This window comes from Hyperolius riggenbachi, chromosome 6 (genome assembly GCF_040937935.1).
Source record: "Hyperolius riggenbachi isolate aHypRig1 chromosome 6, aHypRig1.pri, whole genome shotgun sequence".
In the NCBI taxonomy this organism is placed as follows: Eukaryota; Metazoa; Chordata; class Amphibia; order Anura; family Hyperoliidae; genus Hyperolius; species Hyperolius riggenbachi.
Window position 1 is genome coordinate 362455239 of NC_090651.1, and position 21958 is coordinate 362477196.

At 42.6% G+C, this 21958-nt stretch overlaps 1 protein-coding gene across 1 annotated transcript in view; it reads right to left on the reverse strand.

The window, feature by feature from the left end:
* The window catches only part of LOC137521903 (sacsin-like), a 50252-nt gene that overhangs the window by 2047 nt on the left and 26247 nt on the right, over positions 1-21958 (reverse strand). The window contains 4 exon segments of the mRNA XM_068241773.1: positions 2-8822; positions 9399-9487; positions 12730-14122; positions 21011-21157. Of these exon segments, the coding sequence (XP_068097874.1) occupies positions 2-8822; positions 9399-9487; positions 12730-14122; positions 21011-21157 (10450 nt within the window).

Consider the following 21958-nt stretch of genomic DNA (forward strand, 5'->3'; position numbering starts at 1 on the left):
CGTGTCCGCATGAATAGATAAAAGAATGTTTGCAAAGTGAATCACAGAGGCCTCTGCCTCAACTCCTACTTTTTGAAACAGATTACTGTAACATGCCAGCAGTGGAGGCAATTTGTAAAGATATGGTCGAAAAACATCAGAATTTTGAAGGTTAAATACAATTTGTCCGGGTATGGCAAGGTCATTATCATCTACTAAAACAAATGGAACATTCTTGAGGGAATTGGGATCCACATCCATAATGCGATTCTGAAGAAAACCGTAAGTTGTTTTTAAGACCTTCTGCCTGATCATTTTTAATTGTTTGTTGTTACATAGAGTTTTACAAACGTTTCTCACGTTTTCAGTTACTCGAGGAATGGGTGGTTCTGGAAGGACTCCACAGTTGTGTAGAATTAGCCATTGTTCTTCAGTACTTATGTTTTTTTCTATTAGTGGCATAGTGGTCCAAACCAGATACTGAAACCCGCTCCGTTTTAGCAGTGATCCCTGGAGAGGAATGGTCATAATGTTTTGAGTACATGAAGGATGTAAAGTTTCTAAATGTTCTTCAACCTTCGATGGGATGACAAATGCAATTTTTCCCACCCTGGTTGTGAAACTGGAACTTAATTTGTCCAAATTCATAGAAAGCAAATAATCAAATAACTCCTCAGCTCTTGCGGTCAGAGTTTCTGTTGAGCATCTACTTTTTGCATCCTCCTGTATCACAGTGGCAAATTTGATAAAATCATCTTCTGTAAGTTGGTTTTTCATGCCTATCTTGTGCAGTAGAGTGCGCAATGGTGTTTTGTGCAACTTAAACATTTCCCAAAAAGCGTTAGGGATGAAATAGTCCTGTAGTCCAAATGTGTTGAACAGATTTACAGCATCGTCATAAAAATATGAGGCTTGTTGCAGTTGTCCTTGTTTGCTTTTGATAAGCTTAACTGGCCTGAGAAAGGATAAAATGTCCTTCTCTTTCTCTCGAAACCCTCTAAACTTTTGCAGATCTAAAACTAACTTTAGAACTGCCAACAACTGGTTTTCACTAAGGTACTGTACTCTTGGGAGGAGGAATTCAGTAAGCAGTTCAAGGTCACCAATTAGTGGAATGTTTAAGAATTTACAAGCTTGTCTGTTAAGGCTGGTATCATTAAGGAATATTGTTTGCGAATCAATTTCAGAAAGTTTCAGAGCTTCCACGTCCAACCTTGAGCCAAGCAGATATTTTGTCTGATACTCATTCAAGCTCTGTTTTTTTCCATCATGTGCTTCAAACAGGGGTAAACGCTGCAGGTTGTTTATAGATTTTGGCATTCTTTGTTTATTAAGCTTTGATAAGATCCATTTTAGAAACATATCAAGCTCGACATCATCCATCAGCTCCCAATGAAGATGATCTCTTCTGGAGCTCAGATGTTGAAGAACAACTTCAACATCTTCGGTGTTCAGCAGATAGGACTGCAAGTAAAAAAGTATTTTAGCAGGAAATAAACGCAGTTCTAACATGGCAAATCCCAATTTCAAGAAATATTCAGCAACATCGCTTTGACTTGGAAGCAATATATTTTCTATATGAGCAAATGAAAGGATTTTGGGTTCTTTTTCATAACACACAGGTAAAACTGCCCAGTGATAGTACAAAGAGATAATGGACTCAAAAAGTTCAACCTTTTCATCTTGTTTCTTCTTGCTTATCTCACTTTCAAAGAATTTCCATAAATTTTCCAGCCACTTGGCCTTCTCAGTGGTAAGGATAGGGCAAGGTTTAGTTGAAGACATGTTATGTAATTCACCCAAGTAATTCTTTACAAAAGCAGCAGAATTTGTGATAGTTAGCATTTTCAAAAAGCCAAGTTGGATCAATAAAGAGTGAACTGATTGTATTGTAGCAAACTGGCTGCTGTGATCAGGGAAAAGCTCATAGTATCTTGATGAAAATTTTGGATTACGTCTGTCAAAGATGTGGAGCATTCCGTCTACGGTAACTAGTAAAGGAACTCCTTGCAAATCTGTTACTGTCTTGGCTGACATTCCTTTCAGGCAGTATTCTACAAGAACCTTGCAGGTTTCCTCATCTCTGAGAAGAGTCCTGCACACAGAAGTAGGACATTCTTGACCATGAGGAAGTAGCTGAGCATGTCTCATGAATTCACACAAGGACTGAGGATTTAGTTCCTGAACAGGTACACCAGCTGATTTAAATTCCTTGCACAGAAAATTCAGACTTCCTCCATAGGCTAAGTGCATGTTGATCTTTTGCAGGGCAGATCCAACAGATTCATATTCTTTATTGTCAAGGAAGAAAGGCTCCTCTGTGATGGTGGCCTTGCCCACACTTGACCAATCAACATGAACAGTTTTTATTGTCAAAGACATTTCACGTACTTCCTGCTCTTTATAAACTGGAATTACAGGCACTTTCTTCTCAAATACAGTCAAAAAGAGATTCTTAACTAATGGTTGCCACTGGGGTGGCACATATTTTGTCACAGCTGGAAAGAAACCCAAGTAGTAGTTCAGAAAATGCTTGCAAGAGGCTAAATCCTTAAAAATTAGAGGCTCCTCTTTCCATTGAGTTAAAACTTCACACAGGAGTTTGAGAAGACAACTGTAGAGCGGAGCTACAACATCTGAAAGCAAAAATGCGTTCCACTCTGTCTTTGGGCTGTTCCCGTCCTCTTGGCAGATGCCTCTCCGTGCCGAATCCACAATGAAATTGGCATTGACATGTACGGGAAGACCAGTTTCAAGTGGAAGAGGCAAGGTGCAGAAAGCTCTTCCTTGTATGGAATGGCTGAGACAGGCAGCTACAGCACCATGGGGGACAACTGTTTGGTGCAAATGGCCTGAAATTGTATTCAAATTGTCCAAGCTTTTCTTGCCTTCTGTACCCATTTGCTTAAGTACAAGCCAGTGGCTTCCCTTACTTGACTTGCTGTGTGCAATATCTATAGTGTAAGGTACTTGAAAGAACGAGGTCTCCAACAAATGCTCTTTCTTCCTAGAAAACTCATGGAGTCTTTTTTGAAAGGAAGACATTTCTTCATTCTTACAATCTATTTTACATTCAACTGAAAAGTTTTCAATAAAGTCACCATTAGGTCTAATTTCAGAAAAACGTATCCTTCTAATGTTGTTCAAGAAGAGGATCATGTTTTCTGCCTCTTGACTCAGTTCCTCACACATGCTTCTGATGTCCTGTACTGATGAAGTTTCATTACTTATTTTTGACCTCGAGACAGTATTCGCCATCCTTAGTGGTAGTCGGAATAGTGTGCCTTCTTGCAGATCAAATTTTGAAGGTAAAAAGGTGTTGTACACATCCTCAAATGTGTCCTTGAATTCATTGTTCACAGTAAACATGTTACCTGGACTGGCTTCGTTAGAGATGTCCAAAAACAAAATATTAGGGTCAAAGACGCCCAAGGTGGTGTCACCAGTCACAAAAGATGGGCAATCAGTTATGTGGTAAACAGAATTGAAGCCAAGTCCAAACTTTCCAGTTTTGTCTAAACGGTCCTCTTTGCTACCTACGCCCAGCTGCTGAATTCCATCAATATCTTTTGACTCAAACTTCTTATTGTTGTAAATGCACAGAGCTGGACCTTGCAGCGGATGCCATTCTTCTCCGAAAGTTCTCATAGTGGGATGGGTTCTGCAGTCCAGTACAAAGTGTATTTCAGTCGCCTCGGAATCATCCGCATTCTGAATAAGTTCCTTCAAAATATCTTTTTTTGAAGAGTACTCTTTTATAATGTTCTTGATTCTGGTGGTAAGTTGTTCCTTTGCACCAAACTGAGAAACCCAGTTGGAGAGATTGGAAATTTTTAGATTCTGAAGTATATGATGGGTTTTTGGTGTAACACCAAATTTTGATACCACCTCTGGTGGAATTCTATCATGGCAAAAATATTGGTCTTTGTTATATGGAATCCAGGGCGTGTCATAGTAAAAGATATCACTCACATGACGCAATATGCCTTGCTTGTCAGGTATATAAATAAGCTTTGCTACAGATGGTTCATACGATGCAAATCCAGACTTTTCTAAGCTGTGATTTATCAAGTTAACGGCAAGTTGTAATTCTCGAACCGAAAGTTCTTGTTCTCCAATCTGATTAGCCATCTGGCTGAGAACAGAAAAGTAATCTTCGGCTGAAAATTCTTTCCGTACTCCAATACATGCCCAGAGTTCATCAAATGGTTCGTAATCTTTTGGAAGTTTGTGCAAATAAGGTTGCGCATTAAAAGGAATTTGATGGGCGACTACCTTTGGCGAAACAAATTCATCATCCACATAAACAAAATTCATACTGCCCGCTTGCCTCTTTATCTGCAGATAACGATTTGGGCATTTCTCAATTTCTGTATTAAAATAATTGTAGCATTGTTTTGCAATCTGATGCATATCTTCAGGTTTGAAAAGGTTGGGAACTTTGCAAGCTTCTTGCAGTTGGGAGAACACTGTCTCAAATGAAGGAAGACAATTAAGGCCCAAAAAGGACAGCAATGCATTAGACCATTTGACCTTTCCTAAATGTTCTTTGCTGACCACATGTTCGACCATGCAGACAAGAGCTGTGTGTTTGTAATGATAAAGACCATTTGATTTCATTAATGTTACATCTCTTGACTGGACATCTTTGCTTTGAGGGGGGATAGCAGGAAGAAACAGCATCTCTTTGAATAGTCCATGATGGACTGTGTCAAGTCCTTGCTGAAGCAGGTCATTAAGTAATTCCAAAATGCAGCCAATTTGATTTATAGCTTTAGCCCTATCAATCCTCCAGACATCTTTTATTTTGCTGGCTCTTTCCAGGAGCTCGGTCATGGGCAGGCTGTCCTTCTGCATCCCTAAAGTCTGTAAACGTGCCAGTCTTTGTGGCCTCAGAAATTCAGCTTCTCCAGGAAAACGCCCTTCTTCAGGATCATACAGTGATGACACCTTTCCCTTTGGATGCACAAGTTTCCCAATAAACTGCAATCTACCATTAGAAGATGGGATACAAGGTTTAGACATCAGTAGTTGATCAAGACATTTATTCTGGAGATCAATCGCATGAAGTACTAACTTATTTCTGTCCTCTACACTTATATCCTCCAGCTGTTCAAATAGTATCTCCTTGTAGAACCTCTCAGAGTTGTAAAAATTCTTCTCCAGCTCCTTGAAGCAAGAACTTGCGCTGAAACTTTTTCTCACCCATTTTGGAAGGCTTACTGCCAAATATGGCTTTTTAAGGACCGAAGAAAATACCTTTTTGGCAAGACGTTGGATGGTCTCATCTTGGATATCTTCTAGATCTAAAAAGCAGGCATGTTTGACTGTGCACCATTCTTGGCCATTGCTAAACAGAGCTGGAAGTGGATTTCTCAGTCCAAAAGTAACAGCATGGTAAAAGCTTTTTACTACTGGTGTGTAGAAGGTGTTGACTTTTGTGATGTCTGGCCAAAATGTGTAGTAGTCATAGTCCTGCAAGTCGCCCTTCTGATTTAAGATCTGTAACTGAGTCAGTGCTGTTATCATTGCAACCAGGAGCGCATCACAGAGAAGTTTCTTATTCCAGTCACCTTTTACTGTTGTATCCCATAGGTTTTTGCGATTTGACATGACAGCAAAAGTCCCATTGATATGAAAAGGGAGGCCAGACGACACAGGCAGGGGAAGGTAACAGAACACCATCCCTTGGAATTCTTCCAAAGCGGTGGTCCATTTCTCATCGTTGGGACATCTCTTTAGAGGAAGGGCAACTCCTGCAACTGGCAAAGGAAAGCCATGTTCACCTTTTATGAACATCTGAAATGATTCACTTACTCCAAGGCTGGATTGTATTAGATAATATTTGCTTTCCACAGCAGTCATTTGTGCAGTCAAGTTTATGATATCTGAAGTGATAAAGTTCAAAGTTTCTTCTGATGTTCCAATTTTTTGAGATGCATAGATCTGTTCTTTTTGGAAAGGGATGTTCTGGGGCACAGTAAGAGTTTTGACAATTTGTTTTTGAACAATAACTTCTGTAAACTGTTCTTTAGGGCAACATCCATCATGAAGGACATTTAATTCTACTACTCTTACATGGTTTAGGAAAATTAGAAGGGTGTCTGCAAAATCCTCAAACTCATTCACGAGCATTTGGATTTGTTCTTTACTGAAGGCTTTTTTACAGATTTTTGAATCTTTAGCGTCTTCATCTGTCCGGAATGGCAGGCGGATAAGAGTTCCATCAAAAGAAAAAGGCTGCTCTAACTTACAGCCAAACACACCGATGAACGGCTGGAATTGGTCAGGAAAAGCATGAAGAGATTTAGAATTCACTTTGAAATCCAGCTTCATTCCTGGGTTATTGTTAACAATATGTTTGTTTAAGTGGTTGACATTTGGGTCAAATAGAAGCATAGTTGACCCACTTAGAACTGATGGCACATCTGTTATGTGGTATACGGTATTAAAACCCAGGCCAAACTTTCCAATTTTTTTAACCTGGGTTTCTTTTGTGGCTGCACCAATACGTGTAATATTAATAAAGTCATCCTGTGTGAATTTGCTGTTGTTGTAAGACCACAGTGCAGGTCCATGACAGCTAGCCATGCCTGGATCTATGAGACTTTGCTGGTTGTTCAAGTTCTGTCTCATATCCACCAAAAATTTACACTCTGTTGCAGCTGCATCATCTGAATTCTGCAGAAGCTCTTTAAAAACCTCAGAATGTTCACTGTAATCTTTAAGAATGTTTTTAATGCGAAGAGTCACTGGCTCATATGGTCCCCATGGCTCAAAAAACTCTGGCTTTAAAACCCTGGTGCTTAGGAAGGGAACCTTTAGAAACTTGGCTGTTGCTACAGAAACCTCTTCATGTACGATAAAGCAGTCTGTATCATTAGCAAGTGTGTTATTTAAATTCTTCTCAATGTCACAAAACAATGTTTTGGACAACGGCTCCAAAGCAAATGCGTTGCCTCCAGATTCAACTGGTATAGGGAGGTCATCTGTCCCATGCACAGAATTTTCTTTCATCCAGTCTAAGATCAGAACTGCAAGTTTCAAGTTGTTGTATGTTCCAAAGCCTGAACAAGGATCTTTTAGATTCTGTTTCAATCTGTGAAGTATGGCAATTACTTCTTGGTTTGACAGTGTTCTTTTGACACCACATCTTGTAAAAAGAGCCTCATAGTCTAGGTAAGCTGATGGCAATTTCTTGGTAAAGGAACTCAAATTCAAGCCTTTAGGATACTTCAGAACAATCTCAGATGGTGTAGAGAAACCATCTCCATTCCAAACCATCACCTCTTTGAGCAAATCGTCATGAAATTGGTAAAGGTGATCTTGTATATACTTGTAAATACCATGAAGTTTCCTCTGAAACGAGTACTGGTCCATCTTAGTGTACAGCACAGTAAGTATTCTAAGATTTTCAACCACATTTGTGGGAGGTGGCTCCTTAGTTAATCCAAGAATATCACTTGCCCTTTCGGAGAAATCACCTGTTAAAGGCATTGAGAATTCGACGATGTCAAGATACTTGGTAGTTCTAACATTGGTAGGTTTGTTGAGACAAGTCGGTAAATTGTGAGTCTTGGCTGGAATCCAGGAAAGGCTACGGAGTTTCTCTAAGCTGTGTGGACTAAGTCGGGATAAAACTGTTGTTTTGTTGAAAACCGTTATGAGGGCTTTAGCTCTTTCCAAGGGTAAACCGTGCTGTTCTTTTTGACTTAATGTTTCAACAATTTGTAAAACCTCATCAGGTAAAATATCATGGATGGATCCCCTTAGCCCCAATTGTTTTAGTGAAGCCAACACAGAATTTTCACAATATTTTGAAGGGGGGAAATTTTCAGGTTCAAGTAGCTCTTTCAGTATGTCTACTTTGGGATCAAAAAGTGCACAAGGTCGCTCAAAATGGCCGTTGCAAGGTATAAAAGGAAGATGTTTGCATAGGTCCTTCAGCTGGTCACTATGAGTAAAAAGCACATATCCATTTTTCAGTATCCACAACATGGCACTTTCAGCTTCATCTGGAAAAGTGGCATATTTTCCATTTTGGATTGCATTTACTATAACTAAAGCCAAAACTTCTGCATTTAGGAATTTGACTTGCATTTGCTGGAGTAGCCTTTGGTCTGAGTTATTTCTGCACTTTATTGCTGTGCCTGGCAACACCAAGTCCTCAGGGACAGCTGGGGCAGTGTCCATCTGGATGGCAACTAATCCACGTGCAGCCACCAGTTTGGGGTTTGTAGCTGCAGTAGATGGGGCACTGGAGAAGATTGGTAGTTCGTACAAAATGTCTAGCTCTGAGGGCGTAAAGGAGTAAGCTTGAGAAAGGACTTCACAAAGCAACTCTACATGTTCTTCAGGAGCCTCCACGAGTACTTTTGAGATCTGATTTACATCCAAATGGGTGAAGGCTTTCAGGATATTATTTGAGGTTGGTGCCAGAATGTACAGGTCCAGGTTTTTATGCCACAGCCAAGAGTTCTTTTGCCGTAGGACAGTACAGCCGGCTTTCTCCAGGATTGCCGAGATGCAGTCAGCCAGGCTGTGGCGGTCGCAGATTTGTAGAAGTAATGTTGTCTTTCTTTTTAGCCGTGCAAGCTGAATTTTAGAAGAACTTTTAGTCACCAGATTTAAGGGCACAATGGGCTGCTGTTCAAAGGAATCCAGCGTAGGATATCGTTGGAGGAAGGTCCACAGTGCAGTAATCCATTGTAGTGGTGGATGGTCCCGGTTTTGTGGATACCAGGTGACTTTATCAGGACAAAGAAGCCAACTTTCAGGAAGAGCTTCACGTAGTCGTCTACATACTACATCTTCGTTTAAACATATAAGATTCTTGAAGGTTCCTGAAAAGAAGAAGATAAAAAAAAAATTAATGAAACTTTTCATATTTTAGTGGGTGCTGAATTAAATAAAGGCATGCCTAAAGCAGATAGCAAGGATTTCAGTAAACTAGGCCACACCTAGTAAATAATCCAACTCCACTAGTCAATAACCCCAGATTTTGCAACTCCTTTCACGGGTCTATGCCCGCTTCATCAGGCTGTAACAAGAATGACTGCTATTTGAGCCTTAGCCAGCAAAACCCGCCTCAGCTTTTCCTGGCTAAGGCTTAAATAGCAGTTATTATTGTTATAGCCTGATGAAGCGGGCATAGACCCGTGATAACGTGTTGCAATATCTGAAGTCATGAATACAGAGAATTTTTGATAATAATTGACTTTTGTTAGTGTACTTGGGGAGGTGAGTCCACCACTTCCTCCCTTTTTAAACCGTTTTTAAATATTTTATTCTCATTTTGGTGCCTGTGTTGAAATAGCCATACTGACTCACCATGCACTTCATGCCATTGCCCATCACTCAAGCTTTAAAGTTTTGAGTTACTTTCAATGCTTATTTTTAAAGAATGGCAATATCCTTACTGGCTTGTCCAATGCTTGTGAAGAACCGGCGGAGATCATCGGGCAGATCTTCTGGAATGAATCTATGTGCAAGTCCAGGTAATAAGATTCTAAAAAACATGAAATGAAATAAATGATGACTATATATAAAAGTCTATGAATATTTTGGGCTTGGTTTATTATGGTTTGTCTTGGCTGGAGGTAACTCCAGAACCTTATTAGACCGGTCAAACGGACATGGCTTTATGAAAAATGTTCTACTATTACCATACATTATTCGAGGTACAGCTTTGTGTATACCGACTCCCTAACATTTGACCTGTTTACATCAGCAAATGGAAAGAAACAAAGATATGTCAATACGCTTAGCTATTTAATTCCTCCGATAAATATTGCTGTGTTCCAAGCAAGCATAACTGAGGTCCACCACATGTGTAGCCATATCCCCCAACAAGTATAGCATTGCCCCCCCCCCCAAAGGTATAGCCATGTCCCACAACCAGTATAGACACATGCCCTAAAAAGTATAGCCATGCCCCTCAACAAGTATTACAATGTCCCCCAGTGAATATTGCCATTTCCCTTAACAAGTATAGCCATGTCCCTCTTCCTCCACCCCAAGGTAGAACTATGTCCCCCAACCTTTATAGCCATGTGTCCCAACTAGTGTAGACATATCCCCTAACAAATATAGCCATGTCCCTCTTCCTCCACCCCAAGGTAGAGCTATGTCCTCCAACCTTTATAGCCATGTGTCCCAACTAATGTAGACATATCCCCTAACAAGTATAGCCATGTCCCTCTTCCTCCACCCCAAGGTAGAGCTATGTCCCCCAACCTTTATAGCCATGTCTCCCAACCATCCAGCATAGCCATGTCCCCGAACTAGTGTGTAGACATGTCCCCTAACAAATATAGCCATGTTACCCAACCATTGTAGACAGATCACCTCAACAAATATTCACTAGGGATGATAAAGGACATCCAAATATTTCCGAGTTGATGCAAAATTATGCAGTTTGAAAATGGCCCAATCAATTTAAACCCAGGTTTAAATTAATTGGTCAATTTTGAAGCTGTATTTATTTGCATAAAATTGCATATATTTACATCAACTCGGAAATACTTGCATCTCATTGGCCAGCCTTAAAGAGAGACGCAAAAAACGCCGCTCCTGTGGGCCGCACCGGCCCACTTTTATGACCTAAAGATCACGGCGCTGCAACGAGAGACAGTAGGTCTCTCATAGCGTGCAGGGAGGGGGGGAGCGGCAGGGGGCGTGGTCAGGGAGAGAGAAACCCTGCAGGAATGCCCCTGGCAGGCGTTTTGAACAGGGAAATGCTAATCTTGGGGGGGGGGGGGGCAGAGAGCAGCGGTATGGGGACAAAGAGGCATGTTATGAGGCAGAGAGCATGCCTCTGTGTCCCATCTGTTGCTGGGAACATGAGAGAATTAAAGAGAGTCTGAAGCCTCAAAAAGAGAAAAGAAAAAATGTTTTCCTTCATAGTCCTCTTAAGAGTTAATGCCCTACCTGAAACGCACATTAAGTGAGGCTGAACACTCACTTAATACCCCAAAAGTCCCCAGGGCAAAATTCCACGACTTTTGGCTGTAGCTCTGCCTCCATTCATGTCAATCTGCGCTGATCGTCGCCTCTCCCCACGCCTCTTAGTGAAAGAAGAATGAGAGGGGTGGGGAGAGGCGGCGATCAGCGCAGATTGACGTGAGTAGAGGCAGAGCTACTGCCCAAAACTCTGCCTCTACACTGAAGGAAACCCAAATCTTCCCCCGGGGGTTTTAATTGAGAGTTCAGCTGCGGGGATGCAGCGTTTCACGTATGACATGCATTCTTAAGAGGACTATGAAGTAAAAATAGGTTTTTTTTTAGGCTTCAGACTCTCTTTAACTGAATTACGTTATGTACCGTCTCTAGCAATAATCCGAAAGTTTGCATATGCACAATTTCGCATCATAATTTGCAATTACGAAGCAAAATCGTAATGGTCTGCAAACTCGTATTTAATTTAGTTGTAATTCAGAATGTTGCATCAGAATTACGCATTAACTCATAATTCTGTGTTTACTTACTAGTCTTTTCAGAATTGATCAGAATTATGCAAAAATATGTAGTAATGTTGCAAAATTTTTCATAATTACGAATTAGCCATCACGAAAATAATCATAATTACTTACATAATAGTAATTACGAAAATGATGCATATACTTGTAATTACACAACATTTCCTGTAATTTTTCACAATTATGATATTGATTATCACAAACAAACAGTCTCCATGTTTTGCAGATACATTGATTTTAACACAAGAGGGATGAATTTGCTGCAGCTCTGAAAGAACCGGAGTAGTTGAATTATTGATTGCCTTAGCCAGAGTAACTACAAGTCATGGGGCCCCCTAGAAAAACGGATGTGGCCCCCACAATGTTCACACCTTGCCTTCCCTTGGTCCCCTTCAAGGTCTTGGGGTACATCTCACAAGCAGGCCTGTGGAGTCAAGAGTTGGAACAATTTTTGGGTACCAGGAGTCGGAAGATGTAGTCGGAGTCACTTGTTTCCTAAACTGAGCAGTCGGAGTTGATGATTTTTGTACCCACTCCATAGCCAGGCAAGGGCTGTGGAGTAGGAGTCAGAGGGCTGTGGAGTAGGAGTCAGAGGGCTGTGGAGTAGGAGACAGAGGGCTGTGGAGTAGGAGTCAGAGGGCTGTGGAGAAGGAGTCAGAGGGCTGTGGAGAAGGAGTCAGAGGGCTGTGGAGTAGGAGTCAGAGGGCTGTGGAGTAGGAGTCAGAGGGGTCAGAGGGCTGTGGAGTAGGAATCAGAGGGCTGTGGAGTAGGAGTCAGAGGGCTGTGGAGTAGGAATCAGAGGGCTGTGGAGTAGGAATCAGAGGGCTGTAGAGTAGGAATCAGAGGGCTGTAGAGTAGGAATCAGAGGGCTGTGGAGTAGGAATCAGAGGGCTGTGGAGTAGGAGTCACAGGGCTGTGGAGTAGGAGTCACAGGGCTGTGGAGTAGGAGTCACAGGGCTGTGGAGTAGGAGTCACAGGGCTGTGGAGTAGGAGTCACAGGGCTGTGGAGTAGGAGTCACAGGGCTGTGGAGTAGGAGTCACAGGGCTGTGGAGTAGGAGTCACAGGGCTGTGGAGTAGGAGTCACAGGGCTGTGGAGTAGGAGTCACAGGGCTGTGGAGTAGGAGTCACAGGGCTGTGGAGTAGGAGTCACAGGGCTGTGGAGTAGGAGTCACAGGGCTGTGGAGTAGGAGTCACAGGGCTGTGGAGTAGGAGTCACAGGGCTGTGAAGTAGGTTTTCTTTGCCCGGGAGAAGCCAGAAATGAATTGGCTTACCTTGGGAAGTCTTCACTGTCAATGTAAACCATGTCATTGCACTCCACATTTTGGAAACTTGTGAAGGTCCCATCTGCTAATGGCACCAGCTGAAGATTCAGGAGCTTAGGGTACTGTCCATCACTGATGACATATTTAAGAAGTGACAACTTTTTTTCAGTTGGTAAGACATGCCAACTATTATTGCGTAGCTTCTGCCTCACCAAACCCGGAGAAACATTATTTGGATTTGAGGCTAGCTGTAGGGTTAAGTAGACATGTCTTGGAACCTTAACAAGTGGAACTTTCAGCAACAGAAGAGGTTCTTCTAAACAAGCATGGAGGTCTTCATTCTCAAGAAGTAGGAAAATGGCATCTGTTGCAGCTATCCAGTAAGACAGATCGGCCGTCTGAAATACTTTTTTATTCATCAAGTTCATGGCTATTTTCTTCGTAAGAGTATACCATTTGCGTTTATGTTGTGTCTTTTCTGGATCTGGCCAAATGCTGTATGCCACATGTGCTGGAATTTTGGACAATTTGACCAAAGACACTGCATCACAAACTGCACGTGTATATAGCAGCGGCAAAACCTGTTCCACAAGGATATAGTTCCACTTGGCAGATTCATCATGTTGCTGGTCTACTTCAAGCCACTTCAGGCTCCTCCTGTCATCAGTAAGATCAAAACACCCATTGATAACTAAGGGTAGGCCTGTCCTATTCTCCTCTTTGTCTGGAAGTGGCAAAATGCAACATAACCGTCCCCCGTATGAATCCATGGCGTTTTCAGATAAGGGGTACGCCAGGTCAAGTGATGGTTTGTTGAAGAGTTTGATGCTCAACTCTGTCAAGTCTGGAAATACGTCATCTTGGATCTCACAAGAGGTCACCAACCATTTACTTCGTTCCTCTTCATTTCCAAAACATGTCAGTGTGGTAACTTTGACAAATGTTTTTACTTTCAGCTCAGCTGACTTGCTCTCGTAGGTCTCTTCCACTGAAGCATTTACAGTTAGGAGAGTGGTTGACTGTCCTTCCTTGTCAATTTTCTTCAGAGATACTTTAGTCACGCGACGGAGGAAGAGAAGGCTGATGCTGGCATCTTTGATGAAAGACTCAAACAGCTCTTGAACCCTCTCTGAATCGTAAAGGTTTTCTGAAATTTCAGAAGGATCTAATCGAAGAGGGAAGCGAAAGAGGGTTCCCCTGAAATGTCCAGAAAGGCAAATTTCCTCCCAGGAGCCCAAGCCAAGTGACGCTAATGCCTTTTGGAAAGGTTGAAATTGATCTGAAAGTTCCTCTATCTCACGGCCATCTTTCTCAAGGTTCCACAGACGACCTCCTCTGTGCAAGACCTTTTCCTGGGGGTCCAGAAAGCCAAAATTTGTTCCACTGAAGATGGCTGGACAATCTACAAAGGAAAGAGTTTGTATAAGGCTAAATATAGAACGCAAATTACATGACATATATTACTTATTTATCACTTTGAAACAGAAGGCAACACATTCTAATAATGTCACACAACTACAGATTAATCAACAGAGGTGCACTTTTACCATTTCTCCCAGTCAAGTGAACGAAAAGGAGTTTATACAGTGTGCCTCTGGGTATTACAGTGTCACGGCTGCACCCCGGCACACGGTCTTCAAAAAAAAAAAAATATTCCCTAGGAAAAATATTTTGATAACACATTGGCAGTGTTATAAGATGAAATATTTAAACGGACCTGAGCTCAGAACTTCCTCTGTGCTCTAAAAGATACGCAACAGCATAATAACCTTTAAAGAAAAACATTTCTTTGTTACAGCAGATAGAAATCCTGCAATAGATCTGCAGTGTATCTACTTCCTGCTTTCATGGAAGCACACATAGGGTTCACATCCTGTGTTTACAAATTAGCTGCAGTGTTCTCCCTGGAATTTTTTTTGAAGCCGGGTGGCCTGAAATAGTAGCTGGGTGGGGCGAGATGAGAGAATGCAGGACCGGTGCTTCTGTGTGCAACTCTGCTTACAGAATAGGAGGAGATGAGCCGATGACAGCCGGGTGGTCACCAAAACTAGCCGGGTGGAGCACCCAGCTAAAAGAGCCTGGGGAGAAAACTGAGCTGCTGTGCCGAGGCAGCCAGCTGAGAGATTAAATTATAGTTGTGATTAGTCACAGATGGGGGGATTCACAGACTAAACTCTCTAAATACACACAGGGTGCATTTCTCTCTGTCCTGTGCAATAGTTCAGGTCCACGTTAAAGGAATACTTTCCCACATTTTCTGGTCCTGCAGGGTAATTCTGGACAGACTGGAAACATGAGCTGATGCAGATTTTTCCCTTGCCGGTTACTCTCAATGCACAGCAGGCTTTATTGCTGACTCCAAGTGCTTTCCGTAAATTGTACGGTTTTCTGTCAATCGGGGCCTTATGGGCTATTGCTGGGCAATGGAAGTCTAGTTCTCCATCCTTGCAGCTTGTTAAAGAGATGGTGGACGGCTCTAGTAACAATGGGGACCCTAGGCAAGATTAACCTGGGCCGCCCCCCCCCCCCCCCTGGGTCCCAATGAGCCTTCCCTCTCCTCTCCCGGTGCCCGCTCCAGCACAGGAACCCCCCGTAGCAACATTCAACCAATTCGATTAAATGCTGCTGTCTCCGCTACCGAAAGGAGGCTTCGGAAGTCTTTGGGAACCCAAGTGTTCCAAACTGCGCACACGGGAGTGCGTGAGAGAGCGTGCTCGTGCAGGCGCAGTATGGAGCCGCCTCTCTTCGGGAGGACTCATGTTCCCGAAGACTTCCAAAGTCTCCTGCAGTGGGGGATTAAAACAGGGGAGCCAGCACCGAGGGTATCGGGGAAAAAGTGGGAAGGCTCTATAGGACCCCGAGCCTTTCCTTAGGTAATTATCTCAATTTTTTTTCTTCAGCACGGCTCCCAATGACTTTAATTGTGCCGTTTTAATGCAAGTGAATGGGATCAATTTTTAAAAAGCGATCAGAAAGCACTAATCAATCGCAAGCACTCAGAAAAGCGCTTATAGTGTGTATGAGCCCTAAATGTATCAGGAGGCTCTTGCAGCCACTTCTAAGACAGGTGCTCTTTGTCAAGGTGCACTTAGCGGTCATGCATGCTGAGACATATGGTTTTGGGACTTGCTTATCTGATAATGCAAAGGTCCATGCACGTGTCGTCATTAGGAGGCTTTGGATTGGAACACAATTTCGAGAACGGCCGAATTTCTGCGTTTATCACAAAATTCTGATCTGCAAAATTTCACGTAATACCACAAAATGACAAATTTCTGAATACGGACATAGTCGTAATTTTGGGAAATCGTAATTAGGTCATTATGCTCATCACTAATTGGGGGGCGAGAGAGAGGGGCACTGACTACTTGGAGGGGGGATGCTGCCCAATAACCATCACTAGCTACTTGTGGCGGGGGGGGGGGGGGGGGGGGGGCGTGTATTTGCCTAATAAGGGTCGCCATTTCAGTAGTAGTTTTTGACGAGCAGGTGCCTTGGAAAAAAAAAATGTAAAAACCATCAAGGGCACCGTTACCCAAAGAAGTGTGAGAACCACTGGATTAAATGATCACATGACCTATATACACCTTCCGGAAAAAGGACGTATTACTCTGTTGTTCTTTTTTATGAACTAGCTGATTGCCCGGCGTTGCCCGGGTATGTATTTGGCTGGTGTTGGCTCCGCTTACTTTTTCTAACCCTAACACACAATTACTCACTGACCAAGTTTGTGAGCTTTGCGGTCTTTGGTATCAATAATCTGCATTGAAATGAAACAAATCTGATTGAGTGTGTGTGGCTCCACCCCCTTTTCTGAATTTGAACCCCAGTCACCCAATAACCAACTGTACCAGGTTTGAGGCCTGTGCCATTAACAGTTCAAGAATGGTAGCAATTAAATATTCCCCTTGAAAAGCAACAGGTGAAGTTTGATTCACTTTTGTAGGCTCCACCCACTTTTCTGAATATCAATCCCAGTCACCCAGTGACCAACTGTGCAACGTTTAAAAACCCTGCCATTAACAGAATGGCTGCAGTGTACATTTTCCCAGTGAAATTTGTATTTGTCTCCACCCACTGATGACCTGGCGTTGCCCGGGTATGTATTTGATTGATGTTGGCTCCGCCCACTTTCTAACCCTAACACACAAACACTCAATGACCAAGTTTGTGAGCTTTGGAGTCCTTGGCATCAATAATTTGTATATTCTCATAGAAATTAAACAAATCAGATAGGCTGTTTGTGGCTCCACCCCTCTCCAGCATTTGAACCCGAGTCACCCAATGACCAACTGTAGCAGGTTTGAGGCATCTGCTATTAACAGTGTAAAAATGGCAGCAATTTAAATATTCCACTTGAAAATCAACAGGTGAATTTTGATTGGCTATTATAGGCTCCACCCACTTCCCTGAATATCTCAGTCACTCAGTGACCATCTGGGCAAAGATTGTGAACCCTGAAATAAACAGTGTAAGAAGGGCTGCAGTTTACACTATCCCAGTGAAATTTGTTTTTGGCTCCGCCCACTTTTTGTAACCTGGACACAAAGTCACTACTCAATGCCCAAGTTTGTGAGTTTTGGGGTCCTTGGCATCAATAATTTGTATTTTCCCATGAAATGAAACAAATCTGATTCACTGTTTGTGGCTCTGTCCCCTTTTCTGAATTTGAACCTCAGTGACCCAATGACCAACTGTACCAGGTTTGAGGCTTGTGCCATTAACAGTGCAAGAATGGCAGCAATTTTAATATTCTCCTTGAAAAGCGACATGTGATTTTTGATTGGCATTTTTAGGCTCCACCCACTTTTCTATTAATCCCAGTCACCCAGTAACCAGCTATGCTAAGTTTGAGAACCCTGCCATTAACAGTGAAGAAGGGCTGCAGTTTACAATTTCCCAGAAAAATCTGTTTTTAACTCCACCCACTTTTTGTAACCTTGACACACAGTCACTACTCAATGACCAAGTGTGTGAGCTTTTGGGTTCCTGGCATCAAAATTGTGCTAATGGAAGCAGTTTATCCAGCAAAGAAATCTGGCTGTTTTTGGCTCCGCCCCTTTATTGAATTTGAACCTCAAACACTTAACGACCGACTGTAGCAGGTTTGAGGCCTCTGCTATTAACAGTGTGAGAATGGCTGCAGTTTCAATATTCCCCTTGAAAATCAATAGGTGAATTTTGATTGGCTCTTGTAGGCTCCACCTACTTTTCCGAATATTAATCCTAGTCACCCAGTGACCAACTGTGTGAAGTTTGAGAGCCCTACCATTAACAGTGTAAGAAAAGCTGCAGTTTACATTTCCCCATGTAAAAAGTTAGTTGTTTTTGGCTCTGCCCACTATTTCTAATTTTGACATACAGTCACTTAATGACTAAGTTTATGAGCTTTGGGGTCTTTGGCATCAATAAGTTGCATTTTACCATTGAAATTAAACAAATCTGATTGGCTGTTTTTGGCCCGCACCCTTCAGAATTTAAATTTCAGTCTCCCAGTGACTGACTGTAGCAGATGTTAGGCCTCTGCCATTAAGAGTGCATGAATGGCAGCAAAGTAAATATTCCCCTTGAAAATAAAAAGGTGAATTTTGATTGGCTGTTGTAGGCTCCACCCACTTTTCTGACTATTAGTCACAGTCACCCAGTGGCCAACTGTGTCATGTTTGAGAACCCTGGCAATAACAGAATGGCTGAAATCAATCTAACAAATCTGATTGGCTGTTTGTGGCTCCACCCCTTTAGTGAATTTGGATGCCAGTCACCCAATCAGGTTTGAGGCCTCTGCCACTAACAGTGTAAGAATGGTAGCAATGTGAATATTCCCCTTGAAAATTAGTAGGTACACTTTGATTGGCTGTTGTAGGCTCCACCCACATTTCTGAATATTCATCCCAGTCACCCAGAGGCCAATTGTGTAAAGTTTGGGAACCTTGCAATGTAAAAAATGAAGTTGTTGGCACCGCCCACTTTTTCTAACCTTCAAGCTCTGGGTCACCATGAGCTTGCTGGTTAGTCTGTACCTCTCGGTTTACAAGCCCTACTCCATAGAGCCAAATTAATCCATGCCATGCACTGATGAGGATCAAACAATCCGAAACAGTCTGTATGCATGTTGGATTATTATGGCTCTGTACAATTTAACAAGCTGACACATCATTGCATTCCAGCGGTTCTGGAGGTGTGTTTAGCTTCTAAGGGTACAATGGTTATTTTGCATATATTCAGCAGTGGTGCCTGGGAGACATCTCGAGCTCACTCCAACCTGAATTATCGCAAATTCTTTCTGTTTTAGGAAAGCAAATTTTTGTTTTTCTAACCTTGACATACAGTCACTCAATTATCAAGTTTATCAGCTTTGGGATCCTTGGTATCAATACTTTGTATATTCCCATTGAAAAATAAACAAATCTGGCTGTTTGTGGCTCCGGCCCCTTCCTGAATTTGGACCCTAGTCACCCAGTGACCAACTGTACCAGGTTTCAGGCATCTGCTTTTACCAGTATAAGAGAATGGTAGCAGATGAAATATTCCCTTTGAAAATCAAAAGGGGAATTTTTATTGGCTGTTGTAGGCTCCACCCACCTTCCAAAATCTTAATCTGTGACCCAATGACCAACTGTGCAAAGTTTGAGAACCCTGCCATTAACGGTGTAAGAATGGCTGCGGTTTATATTTTCCCAGTAAAAGTTGTTTTGGCTCCGCCCACTTTTTTGTAACCTTGACACGCAGTCACTCAATGACCAAGTTTGTGAGCTGTCAGGTTCTAGGCATCAAAAATGTGTGAATGTAAGCAGTTTATCCACCAAGGAAATCTGATTGACTGTATGTGGCCCCGCCCCTTTAGTGAACTTTGACCCCAGTCACCCAATGACCGACTGTAGCAAGTTTGAAGCCTCTACCATTAAAAGTGTAAGAATAGCAGCAGTTTAAATATTCCCCTTGAAAATCAATAGGTGAATTTTGAATGGCTGTTGTAGGCTCCACCCACTTTCTTGAATCTTAATCTCATTCACCCAGTGACCAACTGTGGCAAGTTTGAGAACCCTGCGATTAACAGTCTAAGAATGGCTGCAGTTTACATTTTCCCATTTAAAATGAACGGCTGAAATTTGATTGGCTGTTTTATGCTCCGCCCACTTTTCCTGGATTTGTAACCTCGGTCACCAAGTGACCAACTGTGCAAAGTGTGGGGACTGTGGCTCGATTACTGTGAGAATGGCAGCCTTTTACATTTTTTCCACTGACTTGAATGGGTGGAATCTGATTTGCTGTTTGTAGCTCCGCCCAGGTGTGCAGGGGGGCCGCGAGACCCCCAGAACATATCACCCCAGGTAGTAAGGAATCTGTGTACCAAATTTCGTTCAAATCGGTCAAGGCGTTTTCGCGTGATCGCGGCACATACACATCCGATATATATATATATATATATATATATATATAGAGAGAGAGAGAGAGAGAGAGAGAGAGATAGAGATAGAGATAGAGATAGAGATAGAGATAGAGATAGAGATAGAGATAGAGATAGAGATAGAGATAGAGATAGAGATAGAGATAGAGATAGAGATAGAGATAGAGAGAGAGAGAGAGAGAGATAGATAGATAGATAGATAACCAACTTTAGAATTGATGGAGCAAGTCGCGAAGTTTGCTTTTTTTTTGTTTGTTTTTGTTCTACCTCCTTTGGTTTATCACTGATTTTTTATATTCTGTGGTATGGAGGGTTTTTTACCTTTTCGATATATCACAGTGTTTTTGTGAAACTTTGGCTGTATGACTTTATACTTCTATACCGAGGGAGAGAGGAAGCAAGATGGCACTACACTTTGTATCAAATAAATCCTGGTGCTTGCTTCTTCTTCTATCGCAGTGAGCAAGCACCAGCGATGAAAAACGGTCGTCTGTGGAGGACCATAGACCTGGCGCCCACTTAGCTGCTGTTTACATCACCTGACAACTCGACTGTGAGCGCTTGTTTCTATTATTTAATGATCTTTTCTACAAATAAATCCTGCAGTGCAGTGCCAATCTTGCCTCCTCTCTCCCTCAGTATATACATACGTATGTGTAGCTTGAGCACGCCTCTTGAAAGGATTTTGTATCCTCACAGTCCATGCTAAGACAGGCTGGTCCAGTCCTGCACTGCAGAACCCCTTGTGTGCTGGATTCCAATCTGTTTCTTTCTACTTGTTACATTGACTTAATACTTCTGACAAGAAACATCTTTATAAACAAAATATTTAAAGGAAAGCCACAGTTTTACCCAAACCATTCAAGAAATGTTCAGACTGACCTGTAATGTGGTACACGGAGTTGAACCCAAGTCCAAATCTTCCCACCGTGTCCGGATCTTTGCGCTTTACGCTGTTACCGGGCCTCTGGATCCCGTCCCAGTCTTGGTCAGAGAACACCTCATTGTTGTAGGCCAGAAGAGCTGGACCTGGAAGAGAAGAAAAACTGCGTAAGAACAAAGGAAAGAAAAACACTTAGACTTCAGCTTACATTTAAACTGAGCTTGTGTCGAAAACGGACACAAGTTCATGAATTTGTGCCGTGGAGTGTGAACCATTTGGGACGTCCTGTTGTATTCATCATCTACACTTTGCCTTTCTCAGTTTTGATCTAAGGATCAATTCATCTGCTAGTCACACCTAGTTTGTACCACCCTAGGGATGCTATTGCTTGTGGTCACAGATTCCATGATCTCTCATTGGTTTTGAGGTAGGCATTTTCTTTCAGGTTCCAGTTTGCTTCCACTGGCACTGTGTTTTATGTGTTGACTCAGGCCCGGATTTACATCACAGGAACCTATAGGCACAGATGACCTGGAGCCATAGACTTCACCCTCCAAGAACCTAGAATCTCCTGCCGACACACTCCATGAACCTAGAAACCCCCGCTGAGCTGTACCGAAAGTGTGCTGACTGGTCCAGCTGTCACTTCTCCCTTACTTCCCTGGTACGTCATAGGTAGCTACAGGTGTCCCTTAGCATTAGGTAGCCAGAGGTACCCCCAATATTACGTATCTAGTGGTGCTCCCAACTGGAGGGAGATCTCGTCAGTGGAATGCACTGACGTAACTACTGGGGCCGCAGGGGGGCCTGGGGCGCCTCTGGGGCTCGCCAGCCGTGTGCGGGGGGGAGCACTGACGCCCTGCCGATTGTGGAATCAGTCAGGTGTGGAACTGGCCGCGGCGTCTAATAGACGCCGGGCCAGTTCATTCCCCGCAGCCCGCAGTCTC